The sequence below is a fragment of the Xiphophorus couchianus genome, chromosome 12 (genome assembly GCF_001444195.1).
Source record: "Xiphophorus couchianus chromosome 12, X_couchianus-1.0, whole genome shotgun sequence".
NCBI classification, from domain to species: domain Eukaryota; kingdom Metazoa; phylum Chordata; class Actinopteri; order Cyprinodontiformes; family Poeciliidae; genus Xiphophorus; species Xiphophorus couchianus.
In genome coordinates, this window is record NC_040239.1 from 7,233,905 (window position 1) to 7,256,795 (window position 22,891).

At 38.3% G+C, this 22,891-nt stretch overlaps 3 protein-coding genes and 1 long non-coding RNA gene across 6 annotated transcripts in view; all 4 read left to right on the plus strand.

Annotated features, from left to right (window-relative positions):
* Positions 1-22,891, plus strand: part of LOC114154000 (UDP-glucuronosyltransferase 2C1-like) — a 41,195-nt gene that overhangs the window by 10,993 nt on the left and 7,311 nt on the right. Inside the window, exon 6 of one of the 2 annotated variants that reach the window (XM_028032726.1) lies at positions 19,973-20,859. In XM_028032726.1, coding sequence (XP_027888527.1) covers positions 19,973-20,255 — 283 coding nt within the window. In that variant the 3' untranslated portion in view covers positions 20,256-20,859. Of the gene's footprint in view, positions 1-16,351; positions 17,132-19,972; positions 20,860-22,891 lie in introns of those variants that run through there. The other variant, XM_028032729.1, reaches the window with a different exon arrangement.
* LOC114154007 (UDP-glucuronosyltransferase 2A2-like) lies at positions 719-5,092 on the plus strand. 2 transcript variants are annotated; one of them, XM_028032740.1, is made up of 6 exons: positions 719-1,465; positions 1,562-1,708; positions 1,807-1,940; positions 3,109-3,196; positions 3,536-3,755; positions 4,579-5,092. In XM_028032740.1, exons 1-6 carry the CDS (start codon positions 748-750, stop codon positions 4,859-4,861), a joined length of 1,590 nt encoding a protein of 529 aa, XP_027888541.1. In that variant the 5' UTR covers positions 719-747; the 3' UTR covers positions 4,862-5,092. The 2 variants fall into 2 exon arrangements, with proteins under 2 accessions (XP_027888541.1, XP_027888540.1); XM_028032739.1 differs by having other exon boundaries at positions 721-1,465; positions 1,562-1,714; positions 1,789-1,940.
* On the plus strand, positions 6,424-15,513 carry LOC114154049 (uncharacterized). The gene is made up of 13 exons (XM_028032809.1): positions 6,424-7,404; positions 7,535-7,683; positions 7,820-7,951; positions 8,261-8,348; positions 9,172-9,391; positions 10,078-10,359; positions 11,538-11,592; positions 11,640-12,396; positions 12,492-12,640; positions 12,772-12,903; positions 13,918-14,005; positions 14,363-14,582; positions 15,122-15,513. The coding sequence occupies exons 1-13, from the start codon at positions 6,687-6,689 to the stop codon at positions 15,402-15,404; spliced, it is 3,273 nt and encodes a 1,090-aa protein (XP_027888610.1). The 5' UTR covers positions 6,424-6,686; the 3' UTR covers positions 15,405-15,513.
* Positions 21,685-22,234, plus strand: LOC114154009 (uncharacterized). Its single transcript, XR_003597453.1, has 2 exons — positions 21,685-21,726; positions 22,123-22,234. It is a non-coding gene; the product is annotated as an uncharacterized LOC114154009 (long non-coding RNA).

Below are 22,891 nucleotides of genomic sequence, written 5' to 3' on the forward strand. Positions count from 1 at the left end.
GGAAGAGTAGATTTCATTAAAAGTTTGAGCTGTGTTGTTTTGTTATATCCCTTTTGCTAGATGAGTAAACAGAGATTGTGCTTTCAAATACAACAGAAATTATTAGACATCAATTACACAGAAACTGGAAATATTTACACCCTTCCTGATAATCAGGTCCAGAGTTTTCATCAATTCTGTGTTGCCTGTTTAACATGTTGAGTCAAACCAAAGTTTTGAAGTATATCAGACAGCTTTTTTGCCCCTCTGTCTTGGGGGTTTTCACCACAGGTGTTGAAGCCTCCCACAATTATTAACCAGTTATAGTCAACACCTGTAACAGGTACAGGTGAACTGAAGTCACTGAAGTCATTGAAAAATTTGGCATAGAGCTCACTCATGGAATTTTACCTCGATTCTCAAAGATTCAATTTTGCCTAGGACAACGCTTTTACAGTTAAGTGAGTCATTCAATATTATACCACAAAATAAGTTTTGTGGTATAATGCATACATTTTTGGGTGAAGGTCCACTGCAAAGCTTTTGTGCTTGAGGCAGCAATGGCGCTGGGTGTGTCTACATAAAGACAGGAAGTTATCTTTGCAGTCGTTGCCTTTTGCCTTACTAAAAGTTTTCCAGGGGTGAACTGTTATCATGCATTATTCTGTACAACAAGCAGAAAGTCAAAGTTCATTTAGTTAATCAGTATCTTTAAAGTAAAGCTGTTAAAAAGACCACAGCTGGTTTATCTACAGACACACAGCCACCATGAAGCTGCGTCTCTCTGTCTGCGTCCTGCTGCTACTTTGTGCTGCAGAAAACTCAAATGGAGGGAAGATCTTGGTGTGGTACACTGAGGCCAGCCACTGGATCAACATGAAGCCGGTACTGGAGACACTGGTGGACAGAGGACACCAGGTGACGGTCCTGGTCCCGAGCGCATCGATGTTCATGAACAGCAGCGAACCGTCTCGCTTCCAGTACCAACCTTTTGATGTTAACGTCTCAGTAAAAGATATAGAAAAGGTTTTTGATGATCTTCTTCACTTCTCCATGTATGAGATGGATTTTATGAACCCCATTCAGATTTACATGAAATTTCCAGATTTAATAAAGAACAACATGAACATTTCTTTTAAGTTTTTGGATGGTGTGGTGAAATCAGAGACCATCATGAAGAAGCTGAAGGATGGAAACTACGATGTGTTATTTGCTGATCCTATCTACCCTGGCTATGACCTGACGGCAGAGATTCTGGGAATTCCTCTTGTTCTTTCTTTGCGTTTTTCCTTGGCTCATTACTGGGAGAGGATGTGTGGTCAGCTTCCTGCTCCACCGTCCTTTGTCCCGGCTGCTATGAGCAAACTCACAGACAAGATGGATTTCTCAGAGAGACTGTGGAACGTCCTCTTCTACGCTCTGCAGGACGTCGTAATAAACCAGTTCATATTGAAAGATGTTAACAAATATTATTCTGAAGTCAAAGGTAAGTGTCTCATTAGTATTTTTGAGTATTCAAATTTGTCAAAATTACCATGAAACTTTAAAATTTGTGATTATTTTTATGTGTCCACTATAATAGGAACACCCGTTACCCACTGTAAGATGCTGGGTAAGGCGGATATCTGGCTGCTGAGAACCTACTGGGATTTTGATTTTCCTCGTCCACTCCTCCCCAACTTTAAATTTGTTGGAGGGATCCACTGCAAACCAGCTAAACCTTTACCAAGGTGGGGTTATAATCCACCAATTCAAATAATCAGCCAACAAAATTCTGAATTTAAAACCAACTAACTGGCTCAATGATAGAAAATATTACTATTTTTCAGGAAATGGAAAAGTTTGTCCAGCGCTCTGGAGATGCTGGGATTGTTGTCTTCTCTTTAGGATCGATGGTTAAGAACCTCACCACAGAGAAAGCGAACATGATCGCCTCAGCGCTCGCTCAGCTTCCACAAAAGGTCAACAAGATCCAGATAAATGATCATGTGTTGAAGACTTGTAGAGTTTATTTAGCCAACTTTGAACTATGTAAGTCAGGGGTTTTCAAAGTGATGGAGAGTTGATGTTCCATTCATATATGTTTCACTGATGTCATGGGGTTTACCTGCTTTAGCTATTCGTAGCACCTCATGACGCTTCAGCTGCCTTGTCATTTAGTGTTTAGAGTGTGACCTGCTTTCTGCTGTGATCGCAGTTCATTTAGCGTCGGTCAAAACGTTCCCAGGGTTTGGCAGACCACATCGTCAGTGGAGCATCTTCAGATCCAACCCAAACCTAAACAATCAACTTCAAACTTCCTTTTATTTTGCTTAGCCCAGACTCTCTTTCTCCTTACTGATCACAGCTTTAGGTCCTAAAGATCTATACATTTTGTCTCTTCAAAGTATAGGCTTGGTGAAGTTGGCTAAATGATTGCATTGAATTGTTCTGGTTTATTGTTTCCCCTCAAATGGCTCCCGCTGAAGAGCTCTGGCGCCCTCCAGAGGCAGGATGCCACATTTCTAAAAGCTCTGATGTAGGTTATCCCAGACATCAAGATTTGTTGTGTTGCTGGCATCAAAAGTCAGGGAAGGGAAGTCTGGGTCAGCAGCAAGTGGCACATATGCTGCAGAGCAATGAGTAGCCAGTACACACTGAGGGAGGGGAGACAGAAGCTACCATGTTGACCCGGCCAGAGATCATTTATCCTGAGATGCATTTCCAACAAATACAATCAACAGTTTCTTGAGTACTCACAAAGACAGAAAATGAAACCTGCAAATATTAAAATAGAGATAAGAATCACCTTTTTTTTTAAACTGAAAAATATTGTATCAACATAATTAAAAAAGTTATTCATAAAAGAAAATGTTGTCTTAAATTAAAATAACCAAACTGACAAACGCATTTCGTCTTCTCACAATGATTAACATTTTGGCAGTTAATGTTATGGCATGCTCAGACCTAGAAATACATTATTCCTGGCAGACCTGCAAATAGTGCCCTCTACTGATAAAAAGTTGCCTGTACACAATATAAAAGAAACAAATCAGCTAAGAATACTTCTGATTAGTGATACTGTTCTAAAGAACTTTTCCTGTAGCCATTGCTCAACCCTCTACAAAAAACCTGTTTGACCATTTTTAGGTGCTGTGGAGATACAGTGGCCAGAAACCCCAGACTCTGGGTTCAAACACCAGAATATACGACTGGATCCCACAGAACGACCTGCTGGGTGAGTAAATAATAGCATCCACAACACTGTAGAATAATTTATGCTAAAATAAAAAGAAATGAGATACAGGAAAAACTACACTGCAAGTCCAGTTGTGACACTGCTACCTTGATTAATTTCCAAATGGTCCAACTGAAAACTTTTTTTCATAAGATAATGAATTATGGAATATTAATTATTTTTGATGAATAGAAGTACCTCAGACAAAAATGCAAATATGTGTAGTTACTGTAATTTATTAAATCTGATTTATACAATCCTAACTTGTTTTTTGTTTGATTTGATACAGCACAGTTTTCAAGATAATTAATAATGAATGTTTGATAACATTGTTTTCAGGTAACCCTAAAACAAAAGTTTTCATCACTCATGGTGGAGCAAACGGGATCTATGAGGCCATCTACCACGGCGTTCCCATGGTGGGAATCCCCATGTTTGCTGACCAGCCAGACAACATGGTGCACATGGAGGCCAAAGGAGCTGCAATTAGTGTTAAATTTAACTTTATGACAACTGAGAGCCTCAGATATGCCCTGAACATCGTCATCAACAACAAATCGTAAGTCATTTTCTTTCCTTATGTGGCAACACTCAGGTTTATGGTAACAAAACACGCTTTATTTATCCTAACTGGGTAGAATGACCATGGGGTCATGATGTAAAGCACTAGCAAAATTCAACATTTTGGCCTTCCGGTTCAGGCAGTAGAGATGTGTGACTCTACTTTCGTATCAATCCAAAACCAAGTAAATAACAGGGGCACTATCACTGATAAATGTTTTTTAGGATTTAGGTTTGAAATATTATCAAACTTTTGTTTTTCCCTTCGAATTAGTTTGTTAAAAAGTTGGACATAATTTGGACAAAATTGTAACAAATGTTTTGGAGGCATCTTCTTGTCAATAAAATACTTTAATATATTTACATGATGAATATACAATAGAAAAACAATTAGTGATGATTTAATCCAAAGTGCAAATTAAAAGAAAATCGAAGTAGATGTGAAAAACTAATATATAAAAATTAAATTAAATTTCAAGAGGAAACAGGAAATTAAAATATCGATCCTATACTGATCAATACTAACTTGGCATTTATCTTATCAATATTTTTGATCAATCAGTCCACCTCCATCAGAAAGATAATTTAAATAAACACTTCTTATAATTTTGAGGCAAAATTTTCACTTTCTGAGACTTTTGATAAAGAAGAAAAATTCCTTAATGAAAAACTGAAGATGTAACATAAATTTGTGGGTTTTTTGGTAAATAAACCACAAAAACCAAACATCATTTACACAAATGCTAACTTGGAAGCAACCATTCATTAAACTTAGTAAAATATCCCAAGCTCTTTAATTTTTTTTCCTCATCCATCAACAGCTACAAAGAAAACGTGATGCGACTGTCCAGAATCCACCATGACAGACCCATGAGTCCTCTGGACGAGGCCGTCTTCTGGATCAAGTTCACCATGAGAAACAAGGGAGCCAAACACCTGAGGGTCCAGGCCCACGAACTCACCTGGTACCAGTACCACAGCCTGGACGTCCTAGCCTTCCTCCTCATTATAGATCTGCTCCTCATCTTCATCCTCTACAAGAGCTGCAGCTTCTGTTTTAAGAGATGCTGCAGCAGAAAACAAAGAAAGATAAAAACTGAATGAAAAAACAGAAGCAAGTTTTCCTGTTCTGGTGTTTTCCAAACTGAATATTAATTTATGTGTGGTGTTGTATCACTGCTCTTTCAGAGCTGAAACATTTTTAATTACAAAAAAGTGTTTATTAGCACATGTAGGACTTATTTTCCTAGTTGTGTTTAAGTATGTACATGTATTAAGTTTTTTTTGTACTATAATGTACTCTGATCTGATCATTAAAAAGTGATATTTATCAAATGTTCACAGAGCATCGCTTTTTTCAATTACATCTTTATAAAATGGGGTATTATTAAAAATAGACTTTAAACTTAACATCATGGTCTGTCATTTCCTCATCAAAAGCATACCTGGAGTTACTTGGACTCTTTTATGCATGTCTTGAATTTCCAGTGGCAGCCATTAGTCTCCTCATACAATTCGGTATTTACCCAAAGCTCCTCCTAACTGGATTTCTCACACTAACAAACGCATTAACTGAATCGCATGTACAAGTAATCGAAGTAAAATAGCTCTTTGAGCATTACTCAGTGTACACTTTAGGCATAAACTAAACATAACCCATCATTTGTACCTTAGCTAGTTAGCCGTTAGCACTGTATTTAACACAAGTGTTAGAGCCAGCTCGTCATCGGTCAACTCCTCACAGTTTTATCAATCTTTTTATAGAAGTTCTACCTGTACTGATTAATTCTGGAGACATACAACCCGTCCGTTTAGTTAAGATAGACAAGTCTGAGGTGGGATCAGCCGTTGGCAGGATTTATTCTACCGCGCGCCTGCCTGCTGTTGATTGGTGCCTCTGGACACAGTGCGCCCTCCAGTGGCGTATCTGTGTAGCAAAACTGTAAAACTGAAGCTGTACTTGCTCATACTTTTCAGACACTGGAGAAATAATCAAATGAAATAATAGTAATAAGATGATCTATTTTATTTGTTGTTGTTATAACCATCTCCTGAATACACTGGCTTTTTGTTATTGACTGAATTTAACCCTTTACCCAGACAAGAAAAAGGAGACATGGGAAATAAAACATTTAAAAAAAAAACACAGGCTTTATTATTTTTCACCTCCCTCATACTGTATGTATTTAAATGTCTTATGAGACAGAAATAATCACACTGCTTATATCACAACTTAGAGAGCAGAGACTGAGAAGTAGTATCAGGGTCTGTTAGAAAATAACTTCTTATTTCTAGGTTTATTTTTCCGTTTTGTTTCAGAATTACGACAAAATTAGACAAATGTTGAAATATGATCTCAAGAACACAAGAAAATGGGGAGATGTTACTCCTGGTCAAAAAGATGAAGGAGAGGACAAGAAGTAGTAGGAGGATAACTTTAGGTGATAGTAGTAGATTGGTAATTATAGGTAGTTTGAAGATGGGGTAGGTCCTCCTTAAGGTGCAAATACAATGATGTGCCTTCCATTAAATTAACAAGGCATTAGTTTGCATATAATAACTATATTGACATGTCAGTCAAAGTTAGCATGAAATTATATTAATTTACTCTAAGAATGCTGGGTGATAACAATTAATCCTGGTAAATTAAAGGAATCCCAATTCATTCATTTTTAATGCCAAACTGTGCATTACAGTATATTAATTAAATTCCAAACAACACCAATGTGAATCACATTTATCTGTTTGAACTTTCTCTGTTTGCTTAGGCTCAACCCAGGAAATCTATTAGAGGTACATGGACAGCTGTTCTCTTACATCATTAGGTACAAAGAGAAATAAGTTAGAGTTCATTTAGTTAATCAGTATCTTTAAGGTGCAGCTCATAAAACCCAGGCTGTGTCTGGTTTTCTACAGACACACAGCCACCATGGAGCTGCATCTCTCTGTCTGCGTCCTGCTGCTGCTTTGTGCAACAAGAAGTTCAAATGGAGGGAAGATTTTGGTGTGGTACACTGAGGCCAGCCACTGGATCAACATGAAGCCGGTACTGGAAACTCTGGTGGACAGAGGACACCAGGTGACGGTCCTGATCCCGAGCGCGTCGCTGTTCATGAACAGCAGCGAACCGTCTCGCTTCCAGTACGAACCTTTTAACACCTCTCTCTCCGTGAAGGATATGGAAAAGTTTCTTCAGGAGTTTCTTCAATTTGGCATTTACGAGATGGATTTTATGGGCTACTTTCAGATTTACATTAGATTTATAGAACTGATAAAGAACAACATGAAGTTTTCTTTCAGTATGTTGGATGGAGTTGTGAAATCAGAAACAATCATGAAGAAGCTGAAGGAGGGAAACTACGACGTGCTTTTTTCTGATCCTGTCTACGCCGGCAGTGACCTGACTGCGGACATTTTGGATATTCCTCTCGTCTACTCTTTGCGGTTTTCCTTGGCTCATAATTGGGAGAGGATGTGTGGTCAACTTCCTGCTCCACCGTCCTTTGTCCCCGCTGCTATAAGCAAACTCACAGACAAGATGGATTTCTCAGAGAGACTGTTCAACGTCCTCTTCTACGCTCTGCAGGACGTCATAGTAGACCAGTTCATGTGGAAAGAAATTGACAAATATTACTCTGAAGTCAGAGGTAAGTAAATTATAAAGAATCCCAGCAGAGAAACAAACTATATGTATTATATAATGTCAAATAAAGCTTAAAAGTCTTCAGTGTAATTAAGATTAACATGTCCATGTCTTACTCGTCCACTGCAAAACAGGAACACCCACCAATGCCTGTAAGATGATGGGTAAAGCTGATATCTGGTTGCTGAGAACCTACTGGGATTTTGATTTTCCTCGTCCACTCCTCCCCAACTTTAAATTCATTGGAGGGATCCACTGCAAACCAGCTAAACCTTTACCAAAGGTGGGGTTATAATCCACCAATTTAAACCCCATTACATCACAACAATATTCCTGATGTAAAATAGGTTCATATACCCACATAAGTCTGAGTAAGTATCAACTAAATGGTTTACGAAGTGTTTATAACTATTTTGCAGGAAATGGAAAAGTTTGTCCAGAGCTCTGGAGATGCTGGGATCGTTGTTTTCTCTTTAGGATCGATGGTTAAGAACCTCACCATAGAGAAAGCGAACATGATCGCCTCAGCGCTCGCTCAGATTCCACAAAAGGTCAAGAATTGATCATTTAAACTTCCAAGCAGCTAAATTCAGCTTTTAATGAGGATAACCCAAGTCGTTTTTCTATCTATCTGTGGCATTTGAAATGAATATGTACATGCGGTCAATTCAAATAGAAATGGATAAATACGACTCTAGTATAAAGCACATTGATACAACGGAGTGACTAGCATAGCGCTATTTAAATTCTGAATATTTATCATTTCATCAGTTTCTTATAAAAAAGAGCAAAGTTTAACTGTCTGATTTTCTCAAGTTGTTCTAAAAAATTAAGTTACAAATTATTTTAAATATTTATAGGTGCTCTGGAGATACAGCGGAGAAAAACCTCAAACTCTGGGATCCAATACAAGAACTTACGACTGGATTCCCCAGAATGACCTGCTGGGTGAGTAAACACAAGCATCATTTCTTAAACAGCTATTTAAAAAAGCATAACATAATACTTGCACAGTTAGATAACCAACATATAATGAATTGGAGTGGTTGTAGCTCTCTTCATGACATAAGATACAGGTCGAGTCTTTGAAACAGTCCTTGTCTTAAGTGCCGTCATCATCATGTCATAATATCAAGATCCTATGTTATGTAAAATAGAGCCTAAGGCAAATACACATAATGTAAAAAGAAGAGTGCCACGAATGGAGCTCAGTGGCACCCCACAAGAAAGGTGATGAAAAGACAAAACTAAAAGAAAACTTATTTCACTTCAACAAGCTCAGGGCAGAACCTTGTAATAATACAACTATTGTTTGATTATCCAGCTGAGATCAATTATTTTTTGGTGAATTGAATCAAAGATTGGAGCAAACTCGAATAGCATAGAAGAAACCACAATATCACCACAGTCTTTGATCGGTAGGATGTCAATAAAAATTAAAAGGGCTGATTTTGTGCTTTGGCGGGAGGAAAAAGCCCATTTTGAAAAACCTCAATAATATTGTTTATGTTTATAAAACCCTTTAGTTATGTAAAAAAACAGCTTTTTCTAAGGTTTAAGACAAGAATAAAAGCCTAGACATAAATCTAAAATTAGACAATAATGATCCATATCAGATTTTCTGTTTGCTCACATTTATGTCAATGCAAAAAGAAGCTGATAAAACTGTTTTATAAAGCCATGACTTACTTTTATTCAGAGCTGCCGTCTACATCATTATTACACCATGAAAAATAAACAGCACATATTTAATAACCTCGGTTTCTACCAGGTCATCCTAAAACAAAGGCTTTCATCACTCACGGTGGAACAAACGGGATCTATGAGGCCATCTACCACGGCGTTCCCATGGTGGGAATCCCCATGTTTGGTGACCAGCCAGACAACATGGTGCACATGCAGGCCAAAGGAGCTGCAATTACTGTTAAACTGAACTTTATGACTATTGAGAGCCTGAGAGACGCTGTCAACACCATCATCAATGACAAATCGTCAGTACTTCATCTTATTTTTTCCTATTTTGATGATGTTTACTATAATCAAACACTTTTCTTGCATTCCTGGAAATCAAAAATACAATATAAAAGACAAAGTTTTGAAGGCATTTAAATACACACCAATTTATACTATTGGTGCATCTACTGCAGTTTTCTGGCCAATCATCGATTAAAAAGCTTATTCTGCCGATTACGATTTTGGCCGATACAATTTTTTTTGTCTGAAATGATGCACAATGTAGTAAGAAAGTTGTTGATTATAAACATGCAGACGTAACTTGGAGGGCCAGTCTGTCAGTCAAACCTTTCTCACAAGAGAGCAAAAGAAGACAGGGGTTGATTCTTAGACAATCTGCCAAGCTAGATAAGATCGGTGGATAAGATCGGCTTCATTTGTAAAAATTGGCCGATCACTGAACTCCCAAAATTAAGGAAATCGGCACGGATAAATCGGCTGGCTGATAAATTGGTGCACCCCCAATTTCTAGGCTGCACATTTATTTATAAATATTTATGATTTATTCAAATCATAAATAAATGTTCTGATTTATTTTTTTAAATAACATTTTTATCCCTTGACAATGTGCCCCCTTCATTTTGTAAATGTTGTAATTGGTTAAAAATGGCTGCTATCGTGGCAACTTAACAACTGACAGATACTTGTACAAACTCATCCACAGATACAAAGAAAACATGATGCGACTGTCCAGAATCCACCATGACAGACCCATGAGTCCTCGGGACGAGGCCGTCTTCTGGATCGAGTTCACCATGAGGAACAAAGGAGCCAAACACCTGAGGGTCCAGGCCCATGAACTCACCTGGTACCAGTACCACAGCCTGGACGTCCTAGCCTTCCTCCTCATCATAGATCTGCTCCTCATCTTCATCCTCTTCAAGAGCTGCAGCTTCTGTTTCAAGAGATGCTGCGGCAGAAAACAACCAAAGAGAAAAGCTGAATGAAAATATTGAAGTGAGAGTTGTGTTTGTAGCACTTTTCTGTTTAAGAGCTATCTTAATTTTTTATTTAAATTACATGTGTGATCATGACTAATGTTAACATTTTCTGATATATATCCATTTGAAATATCAAATACAAACATCTTTAAAGCCAAAAAACATTTCACCTCAGCATGACCAGGCCACCATTATGCTTATCTGTGAGGAGAGTATGCTCTGTAGCTAGTTGGCGTTTTTTAAAAAACATCTTTTGTTTGTTTCAATGTGTTTAAAAGTTTTTTAATTGTACTGTAATGCACTCCAAGCTAAAACTGATCATTAAAAATTGCTACATAAATTTAACAGAGCATCAATTTTATCAAACAGGGTATATTATGCTTTACATCATATTATAATGTCATTCTCTCATGAAAAACATTCCTGCAGTGTTGCTCTGATTCAGAAAGCGGCTTCCGAATAGTAAATCAACAAGAAAACCCTTGTCTTTTCCAGCGGTCGCTGAACAGCAAACAGAGCTGTAAAACTAGCTGACCACTTGCGTTGCTAGGTGACGCACTGGGCTGACTGAGGTTGCTAGGTAACGATGCAATATCCATGGAATGTGACTTAACTATCAGGAGATTTTTGAAGAGATAGAGGTCGAATTCAAGGTGCCAGAAACAGCTATGACACAAAATCAAATTTCAGTTAAACTAAACATAAGCTAAAAACATCAAACATAATCTGTTTGAATTAAAAATATAGCTTAACACAGCCACTTGATTGTGCTATAAAATGACAATAAGTCCTGGGAAAATTCTATGAATATATCTCGGATAATCATTAAAAAAAAACAAAAAAAACATTTGCACCAGATATAAAACAAAAGCACAATGGAGATTGTATATTTTTACAACTCACTCAAGGGCAAAAGTACATCCTCATGAACTTGTGAGTAAAAATTACCTTTAAAAATGTGATAACAGTTGGAAGCCGAGAAGTGACAAGTTGTATCTGGTAACCTTTAAAAATCCCTGAGTAATCAGACAAAAAGATGGATAAAAAAAAATTAAATACTGAATAACCAGGCTCAACTATTCTCAATGTCCAAGCTAATTATTTACCGATTTGCCCTGATTTTTTTTACATCGCTGAGCAGTCCTTTTTGAACTTTTGCAGCTATAACCCTTTACCTCTTTAGTCGTTGTCCTGGAGTGAACTTGTTATCCTACATCATTCGGTACAAACAGGAGCAAGTCAGAGTTCATGTGGTTAATAAGTATCTGTACAGTCCACCTCTTAAAAAGACCACAGCTGGTATTTCTATAGACACACAGCCACCATGGAGCTGCGTCTCTCCATCTGCGTCCTGCTGCTGCTTTGTGCAACCAGAAGCTCAAATGGAGGGAAGATTTTGGTGTGGTACACTGAGGCCAGCCACTGGCTCAACATGAAGCCGGTACTGGAAACGCTGGTGGACAGAGGACACCAGGTGATGGTTCTGGTCCCGAGCACATCGCTGTTCATGAACAGCAGCGAACCGTCTCGCTTCCAGTACGAACCTTTTAACGTCAACATCTCCCTGGATGTGGTGGAAAGGTTTGTTGAGGAGTTCTTACATTTCAGCATGTATGAGATGGACTTCATGAACCCTGTTCAGATTTACATTAAATTTATAAGTTTAATGAAGCGCAACATGATGATAACTTTTAAGTTTTTGGACGGAGTGGTGAAATCGGAAACCATCATGAAGAAGCTAAGGGAGGGAAACTACGACCTGTTATTTGCAGATCCGATCTACGCCGGCAGTGACTTGACTGCGGACATTTTGGGCATTCCTCTTATCTTTTCCTTACGCTTCTCAATAGCTAATAACTGGGAGAGGCTGTGCGGTCAGCTACCTGCTCCACCTTCCTTTGTCCCTGGTTCAATGAGCAAACTAACAGACAAGATGGGCTTCTCAGGGAAACTGTGGAACGTTATCTTCTACGCTTTGCAAGACTTTGTCCTGGAACACGTTATGTGGAAAGAGGCTGACAGATATTACTCTGAAATCAGAGGTAAGTAATCTAAAATTATCACAAAAATACAAAGACATGTGGATAATATTTTGTTAAAATAGGTGTCATAACCCTTCCCTTGTCTACTACAACAGGAACGCCCACCAGTGCCTGTAAGTTGATGGGTAATGCTGATTTCTGGCTGCTGAGAACCTACTGGGATTTTGATTTTCCTCGTCCACTCCTCCCCAACTTCAAATTTGTTGGAGGGATCCACTGCAAACCAGCTAAACCTTTACCAAAGGTGGGGTTATAATCCACCAATTTAATTCAACACTCTTAAATCTTGATGTAAACAAAGCCACATCACAAACACAATTCTGACTGAAGCCAACTAACTGGTTTCCTGAAGCTGAAAATGTAACTATTTTACAGAAAATGGAAAAGTTTGTCCAGAGCTCTGGAGATGCTGGGATCGTTGTTTTCTCTTTAGGAATGATGGTAACAAACCTGACCACAGATAAAGCGAACATGATTGCCTCGGCACTCGCTCAGATTCCACAGAAGGTCAGTAGGATCTCCATATGTCTGCTGTAATCAGGATTTTACACTAAAGTCTGTACAGCCTCTCTTGCTTTTTCATCATAATCAACCACTGAGTAGCACAGACGTTTTGTCAACTTTAGATACATTTTCCCAAACTGAGAATAGCGTTGAACCCAGATATTTTAATAATAGCCTGTATAAAAAAAATATAATATAAAAGCTGTTTTTTCTCACTGACATCAAATCAGAATTAACTTTTGATATTTATTTAATCAATTAGGATTACTAAAACTATTTCTGTTTTCCAAATGCTTACATCTCTTCCCAGTGCTATTATTAGTGTCTGTGCAAATGCACCACTCCTTACCAAAAACAACCACTCAGACCCAGGATGGTCTTAGCGCTGTCGATCACCCTCATGTATGTGCTGCTCACTGTTGTAATGGCAGAGAAACAACTCACTATTCCAGAAAAACTGTTTATCCACCATCATCGATGGCCATGCTAACTAGCTTTAGCATTTGTGGCTAACTCTGCTAACAGAGAGCAATTCGGAGGGTGTGAGTGGTGCATACATGAGTGTGATTGGCAGTGCTAAAGTCCTCCGCCTGATTCTGATTGGTTCTGGCCATACTATGTATTTTCTAGTTAGCACTAGGAGAAGGTAGAGGATCTTGATTTTTTTTTTCACATATTATTTGTCTCATACTATGATTTCTTCACATAGTGACAGTTTTAACAAATCTGTGAAAAAACTTTTTTTTTTTAATAAAGGTTAAATGCCCCAGCTTTGAAATTCAGAAGAGCGAATGTAACTCCCTAATATTTGGTCAAATTATTTCAATACTGCATGGCTTTGGTAAAACCTTTCGGATATTACTTCAGACTTCTAGAAATAATTTGCTGGACATTTGGCCCATTCCTCCAGACAGAACTGCTGTAACGGAGTCAGGCTTGAATTGAGATTGGGGCTTTGTGATGGTCACTCTAAAGCACCGACTCTGCTAGCCACACTGAAATGCTCTCTGTCTGCAGGTGTTATGGAGATACAGTGGGAAAATACCAGACACTCTGGGTTCCAACACTAAACTTTATGACTGGATGCCCCAAAATGACCTGCTTGGTGAGTAAACCCAATGGCTTGAAGCAAAAGTACGGTACACCAAAAACATAATGTCTATTGGTAAATTTACAGTGAAATCACATTGTCATCCAAGAAAAAAAATAAAAATCAAGCTTATGACACTAAAGGATGAGCAAAAACATTTTAAAAAATGAGCACTAAAAAAAACTGCTATGAACAGGATGTGCAACTGGAAGTGTGACAAACAGGTCTGGACAGACTTTCTAGCACAACTGTTTAGAAAACTGCAGCAAGATGTGATTTTTATCTGGAGTGCCTTCGCGTATCAAAAAGCCTTTGCGTCTGAACTGTTATACACAAATGAACAATAAATGTGTTATAACTGGTTCCTGTAAGGTCACCCTAAAACCAGAGCTTTCATCACTCACGGCGGCGCAAACGGAGTTTTTGAGGCCATCTACCACGGCGTTCCCATGGTGGGAATCCCCACGTTCGCTGACCAGCCAGACAACATGGTGCACATGGAGGCCAAAGGAGCTGCAGTTGTTGTCGACTTGAACTTCATGACAACTGAAGCCCTCAGAGATGCAATCAACACCGTCATCAATGACAAATTGTAAGTTACTTTGTGCTATTGTTGGGCATTTATTGTACCGTTTATCGTACATTGTGATAAATTCCAATTATTCTGTCAAAACTGTTCGTACTGACAGAATCTTTAGTCTTGCCATTTTCTCCACTGTTTAATGAAGATACCAATAAATATTAATTTGTTTGAAAATATGATACAAACCACACTTCTTTTTGTAGTGGTGCATTACAAAGAGGAATGTTTTTCAAGGCCAGTGTTTGTGATTGCTATTATACCTACACATTTACCTAAAAAATAAATCTATCAGTAATTTATAGAAAATACAGAATCATAGTAAAAAACAGCACAACTGTGAAATTACACTGTACAATTTATACCAGCTGCTAATTCACTGTTATTTATGGGAGAGCCATGATTTCAAATTACAGCTTGGAGTGAAAGAAAAAGTGTCACAAAATAAGATGCACTGTAGAAACAGCTGTTTTTAAAGGACTGCGATGCAAAGATCATTATATAGATGTTTTAAAAAGTGATTGTTAATTTTTTTCCTCATCCATCCACAGCTACAAAGAAAACGTGATGCGACTGTCCAGAATCCACCATGACAGACCCATGAGTCCTCTGGACGAGGCCGTCTTCTGGATCGAGTTCACCATGAGGAACAAAGGAGCCAAACACCTGAGGGTCCAGGCCCACGAACTCACCTGGTACCAGTACCACAGCCTGGACGTCCTAGCCTTCCTCCTCATTATAGATCTGCTCCTCATCTTCATCCTCTTCAAGAGCTGCAGCTTCTGTTTCAAGAGATGCTGCAGCAGAAAACAGACAAAGAGAAAAGCTGAGTGAGACTGAAGTGAATAAATCTGATGGCTGAATAAAAGGACATTTCAGAACATAAAGTTGTATCAATATGTGTTGTATTCTTAAAATTGTCTTTAAAACATGCACAGTTGTATGGTTTTGTCTCATTTCTTTCCATGGTTTTAATTGAAATATCTCTACCAAACCTTTTATAACTATCACAAATATTCTGAGAAAACATGGCACAAAATGTCTTTAAACAAATATTAGATTAGCATATTGATGGTATGATTGGTTATCATAAAAGTGCTAAGCAACAGTTTGTTCATGGAAGTAGCTTTATTAAGCAATCACTCGTGAATTCAAATTCATGTCTGAAATAAAAACGTGACATAAAAAACATGTGTATTATGTGTGTTGAACGCAAAGTAATGAGGTTTCACATTTAGTAGAAAAATATTATGTATATTTTATATTATAAAAAAATAAAAAGAGTCAAATAAGTCTTAAGGTATACCACTGTACATATTTAATGACACATTTAATGGTATATATTTGATATATACCAAAAAGTGACTGAGTTAGTAGTGATTGAATTAACCAACCTTTCTTAGCTAGCGGTGAGAGGTTGCACAGCTAAAGCAACCTCTCACCGCTGTCTAAATCCCCCAGAATGCTGTGCGATTCTGGATCGGAGTTCAGTGAAATTCTATCAGATGTATTATCTACAGATACTGATCACGTCTATCACAATATATATTGCTGTTGATTTATTGCACAGTCCTACTAAAACCCAGACCTAAAATACTTTGTAAGATTTTGTGTTTTTGCAGTGTACCAGTTAAAGGCTCAATAAAAATCCTCCTCTACATATTTGATTCACTCACTCTAAGTTAGTTGTTATAACATTTTACCTGCAGCTGTTTTTATGGGGTGAAGCCGTTATCTTTTGTACTTCAGTACCAACAGGACAGAGTCAGAGTTCATTTAGTTAATAAATATCTTTCAGGTGAACCTGTTGAAAAGACGGGAGCTGGTATTTCTATAGACACACAGCTACCATGGAGCTGCGTCTCTCCGTCTACGTCCTGCTGCTGCTTTGTGCAACAAGAACTTCAAATGGAGGGAAGATTTTGGTGTGGTACACTGAGGCCAGCCACTGGATCAACATGAAGCCGGTACTGGAGACACTGGTGGACAGAGGACACCAGGTGACGGTCCTGATCCCGAGCGCGTCGATGTTCATGAACAGCAGCGAACCGTCTCGCTTCCAGTACGAACCTTTTAATGTTTCCGTTCCATTAGAGGATATGGAGGATCTTTTGGAGGAGTTTAATCAGTTCTCTATGTACGAGATAGATCACATGAACTACTTCCAGATTTATATCAAATATATGGATATTATGAGAACTGACCTACAGAATAGTCTCAAGATGCTAGACGGTGTGGTGAAATCAGAAACCCTGATGAAGAAGCTGAAGAAGGAAAACTACGACCTGCTCTTTGCTGATCCCCTCCTGCCTGGCAGTGACCTGACAGCAGACATGTTGGGAATCCCTCTGGTCTTTTCTTTACGTTTTTCCTTGGCTCATAACTGGGAGAGGATGTGTGGTCAGCTTCCTGCTCCTCCATCCTTCGTCCCTGGAGTTATGAGCAAACTCACGGACAAGATGGACTTCTCAGAGAGACTGTGGAACGTCCTCTTCTACGTCCTGCAGGACGTCGTGATCGACCATGTTATGTGGAATATGTTCGATGAATACTACTCAGAAGTCAAAGGTGAGCAATTCAACAAGAATCCTCAACATACATAGCTCCCACAAGTCTGAGCCGCAAGTGATCCGTGCCACTGAACCGCCATCTTGGTAGTCCTTTACGTTTGTCCTTAATTGTTTCCAAGCTAGTTGCTTGTGGCTTGTTTATTGCTGTCATAGCAACTCCATAGCAACAGTTCGTGTCCGATACCTACCAAAATGGCTGTGAGCTACAAAGTTCCCGGAGAACTATGTGTACACTTATGCGGCACATGAAGTTTGGAAATTGTTTTAGGGGAAGTTTACTACATAAAATGCTTTGTATCAGGAACACCCACCAGTGCCTGTGAGTTGATGGGTAAAGCTGATATCTGGTTGATGAGAACCTACTGGGATTTTGATTTTCCTCGTCCGTTCCTCCCCAACTTTAAATTTGTTGGAGGGATCCACTGCAAACCAGCTAAACCTTTACTAAAGGTAGGACTTTTTAAAAACAATATAAACAAATTGCATTCTGTCTCCATAGAGAACCAAACCCACTGACTCTAAAACTTTACTGATATTTCAGGACATGGAAGAATTTGTGCAGAGCTCTGGAGAGAATGGCATCGTGGTCTTCACGTTAGGATCCATGATTAAGAACGTAACTACAGAGAAGGCGAACCTAATAGCTTCAGCCCTTGCTCAGCCTCCCCAAAAGGTTGGTAATCTGTCCAATGTTTTCTCCAAATGACCTACATTTATCGTCTGATGCAACTTTTCCAAACTTGGCCCTGATCAGACGGGTGCTGAGACTCACCTACAGGTTTATTGGCTTCATAGGTAACTGTTCACTACTGGCACAAGCAGAATCTAACATTCAATTTATCTGACCTTTATAAATGTAGTAGAAAATCTCATTTTCGATACAAACTGCTTCCAACTTAAAAAATGTCTTAAATTTAATAATTTTTTAACTTTCTAAATGTTAACTATATCCTTTCTCTTGTTTAGGGTTGCTGTAGTTTGATATAAAAGGATGTCCTTAATAAATTAATTATAGCGCTGGACAATATGGCTGAAAAAAATTTCGCGATACGTGTTTCATATCAGTCAATATCAATAATTATTGATTTGTTTTTGTTTTAAATATCTGAAATACTGTTTTTTATTGTTAAGCTAATATGAGGCACAGTGGCGAAACCTTAAACTGTTGCTAAACAGATTGTTGCTAGGTAACCACTAATTACTCAGCAAGTTGTTGCTGGGCAACTAAAGAGTGAGTGAGTTAGTTGATGCTACCAACCTCACTGCAAAAACACAAAATCTTACCAAGTGTTTTTGGTCTAGTTTCTAGTGCAAATAGCGTAGTAAACTTGAAATAGGACAAAACTAACAACATATAGAAATGTGTTTTGAGTTAACAATTATTGATTTTGATATTTGATCACATGTCTATATATTGTTACTTATTTATTGCGAGCCCTACATTGTGTCGTTGACTTTACAGCAATCCCTCGTATTGAGCATGCATATAGCAACAGTGGAGAGGAAAAACTCCCTTTTAACAGGAAGAAACATGTACAAGCAGCCATTTAAATGTACCTGATTGATGAAGAAAAAAAATGTCCGAATGGTTGGGCAATGTTTTTACAAGATAAAGTAGTTTAAATACTCAATAGAGACAGAAAGGTTCATCGATTTCATAAGCAGGATTTTGATTGACAATATGAATGACAATACTCAAATTTTCCGAATCTCCCGGCTCATCAATATGCAAGGATTGAAACATAAAAAACATTTAAATTCTGTTAAGCTTTCTCAAGATTCTGTGTTGTTTCTAGGTACTGTGGCGATACAACGGTGAAAAACCAAAAACTTTAGGTTCCAACACCAGGATATTTAGCTGGATCCCTCAGAACGACCTGCTGGATGAGTGAAGTTTGTGTCATTCAGAGACAAACGCTGTGTCAGCAGAAATGTTGGGTTGACATTTGTGCGGTCAGACTGCCTGTTTTTGCTGCCAACACTGAAATGTAACAAAGGTGCTCAGCAGAAGTTACTGCAGAGTTCAAGTTATTGATTGAATAAAAATAAATAAAAGCCAACTTACTGTTTAAAAGAAAAACACGCCATTCGCCAAATCCTGTACAGTATAAACATGGGTCAACTCACCGCTTGGCTTAAGACCATTGAAATGTCTTTATATAAAACAGCTTTTATCATTATACGTCGCTGACCTTCAATGGCTTTAGTTTGAAAATTAACTCACACTCACGTGTTTCATGCTTTGGTTTCTACCAGGTCATCCTAAAACCAAAGCTTTCATCACTCATGGTGGGACAAACGGGATCTATGAGGCCATCTACCACGGCGTTCCCATGGTGGGAATCCCCATGTTCGCTGACCAGCCAGACAACATGGTGCACATGGAGGCCAAAGGAGCTGCAGTCATTCAGAACCTGAACTTCATGACAACTGAGAGTCTCAGAGATGCAATCAAGGCTGTCATTAAAGACAAATCGTACGTTTTGAATAACAGATATCAAGAAATTATCAAATCAGTTCATTTGGACGACGCAAAGGTTTCAGTTTTTGAAGAAATCGACAATACAAGTGTCTCCCAATGAATTTGCATATCACTAAGAGAACCAAGAATCGTGATCTAATTTCTGTACGCACAAAAAAAATCACAACGTTTAGCTTGGTAAGCGTAAATGTAAACGTCCACATTTTCAAAATTGTTAAAGAGAAAAGGTGCTATTGTCTCTAGGATGCACCTTTGAATTGTTGTAAAGGGTTAAAAATGGCTGCTAACATGGCAATCTCCCTATTTGATGAGTTAAAAACTGACAAGTACTTGTACAAACTCATCCACAGATACAAAGAAAATGCGATGCGACTGTCCAGAATCCACCATGACAGACCCATGAGTCCTCTGGACGAGGCCGTCTTCTGGATCGAGTTCACCATGAGGAACAAAGGAGCCAAACACCTGAGGGTCCAGGCCCACAAACTCACCTGGTACCAGTACCACAGCCTGGACGTCCTAGCCTTCCTCCTCATTATAGATCTGCTCCTCATCTTCATCCTCTTCAAGAGCTGCAGCTTCTGTTTCAAGAGATGCTGCAGCAGAAAACAGACAAAGAGAAAAGCTGAGTAACAGACTTTAGATTTTAGTTTTTGGGACCTGGTACCTGTGTTTGTTACCACTGGGACTGGCTTCATGCTGTGTTACTGTTAACAGAGATGTGGAAGCTAAGAAGTCAGAATTTTATGACGGACGTTTAAGGTCACAACAAAAAAGTCCAAAATAAAGTAACACAATTATGACAATATATTACAAGAAAAAAACGTGTACAAGCATAAAGTCATAGAATAATAAAGTTGAAACTATATGGAAATAGTTATAATATATTGAGAATAAAGTTGTACGAAAATAGTCCAAATAAAATGACAAATATTTTGAGAATAAAGTCATAGTATTATGACCAATCAATGTTATTCCATTAGGTAGGTGAGGTGAAACTTTACAGGTACACAATAAATATAAAATGATCCAAAATGGCCCAGTGCTCATTATTTAAAATAGTAAAAACAGTAAAAAAAAGTAACTGACTCAAGTACAGTATACTCATTAGGACAAAATTAAAAGAAATATAAATATAACGATGCTACATTGAATTTTGGGATCTTAAGGCGACGAAAACGAAGTCATAATATTACAAGAAAAAAGTTTTTAAAAATCTAAGAATAAAGTCACATTTCGAAAATAAATTCATATTACGATATAATTCTCGTAATTTATTAATATATTTATATATTCAGGATGCCCAAAATACTCCGTAGCAGAATTTCAATATGGCGACGCCCATTGTCTGCAATTCCTTTACTGCACATGCAACTTTAGAAGCGGTTTTCCTTTCTATAAAAAAACACGTTTAATTTTAATTTAGTATAAAAGCGCTACATATAACATTGATTTAAGACGCACTCTTGATTTTGTGTCTTGAGAAATAAATGTTTTTAATTCTCAATAAATAAAGAGAAATATTTATTTTTTTTCTTACTGTTGATGCTAGGAGCTAGCGGCCATGTTGAAATGTGAAGTCCACGGAACTAGTTGGAGCTGCTCCCAGTGGGAAATCCGACCTCTGATTGCATTCCAGTTCCAATTATGACAATATATTACAAGAAAAAAAACTTGTACAAGAATAAAGTTATAGAATAATAAAGTTGAAACAATATGAAAATAGTTATATTTTGATAATAAAGTCATAGTATTATGACCAATCAATTTTATTCCATTTAGGTAGGTGAGGTGAACCTTTACATAGATACGCAATAAATATAAAATGATCCAAAATTGCCCAGTGCTCATTATTTAAAATAGTAAAAACGGTAAAAACAGTAAAAATAACTGACTCAAGTACAGTATACTCATTAGGACAAAATTAAAAGAAATATAAATATAACAATGCTACATTGAATTTTGGGATCTTAAGGCGACGAAAAACAAGTCATTATATTACAAGAAAATTTAAAAAAAAACAACTAAGAATAAAGTCATATTTCGAAAATAAATTCATATTACGACATGATTCTCGTAATTTATTTATATAATATATCTTAAGGTTGCCCCAGGGCTGCACAGTGGCGCAGTTGGTAGCACTGTTGCCTTGCAGCAAGAAGGTCCTGGGTTCGGTTCCCGGCCGGGGTCTTTCTGCATGGAGTTTGCATGTTCTCCCTGTGCATGCGTGGGTTCTCTCCGGGTACTCCGGCTTCCTCCCACAGTCCAAAAACATGACTGTAAGGTCAATTGGTTTCTCTAAATTCTCCCTAGGTGTGAGTGTGTGTGTGCATGGTTGTTTGTCCTGTATGTCTCTGTGTTGCCCTGCGACAGACTGGCGACCTGTCCGGGGTGTACCCCGCCTCTCGCCCGGAACGTAGCTGGAGATAGGCACCAGCAACCCTCCCGACCCCATTAGGGACAAGGGTGAACAGAAAATGGATGGATGGATGGATGGAAGGTTGCCCCAAACACTCCGTAGCAGAATTTCAATATGACGACGCGCATTGTCTGCAATTCCTTTACAGCTTTAGAAGCGGTTTTCCTTTCTATAATAGGGTGACCAAACTTCCCCAATTTCCGGGAACAGTCCCCGTTTTAGATGGCCTGTCCCCGGCTGAAGCCGTCCCCGGAAAAGTCCCCCGATTTTAGAGTTTTGTAAATGAGAATAAAAAAAGTTTCCTATAGAGTGTTATTACGGTAGCCGGAGACTCCATATGACAGGGAGTAGAAAGAGCGAGTGAGCGTGTTGGGCGCAACAACAGCAGTTACGGTAGCTGCTCGCGCTACTGCTAACTAGTGATGGTGAGATGAAGCCTCATGAGGCATTGAACCACTTGAGCCAACTGGTTCGAGAAAGGGTTCATTTCTTGAGGCTTCATGTGCACACGAAACCACCTACTGGCCAGGTGTATAATCACAGCCAGCTGTATCTTAACACGTGTGATGCATTGAATTTTTGTCTATTATGGCTCTTGGGAATGACTTCACAAAAGGTGTAGGACGAAATCATTTGTCTACATAAATTATGTATACACATATGTGTATAATAAAATATTGTTTGAATGTATTCTCTGTGTGTAATTATTCCCAAAATAGTAGTGTCATGTGATATGGCATGTTGTGTAATAAAGTTTATCTGTGACTCTAGAAAAATGGCCTGGGCTTAATCAGGCAGAGGACAGTGAAAGTGCTTGTGGAACTAGGGAGGGGGTGGTGAATAGGCTAAT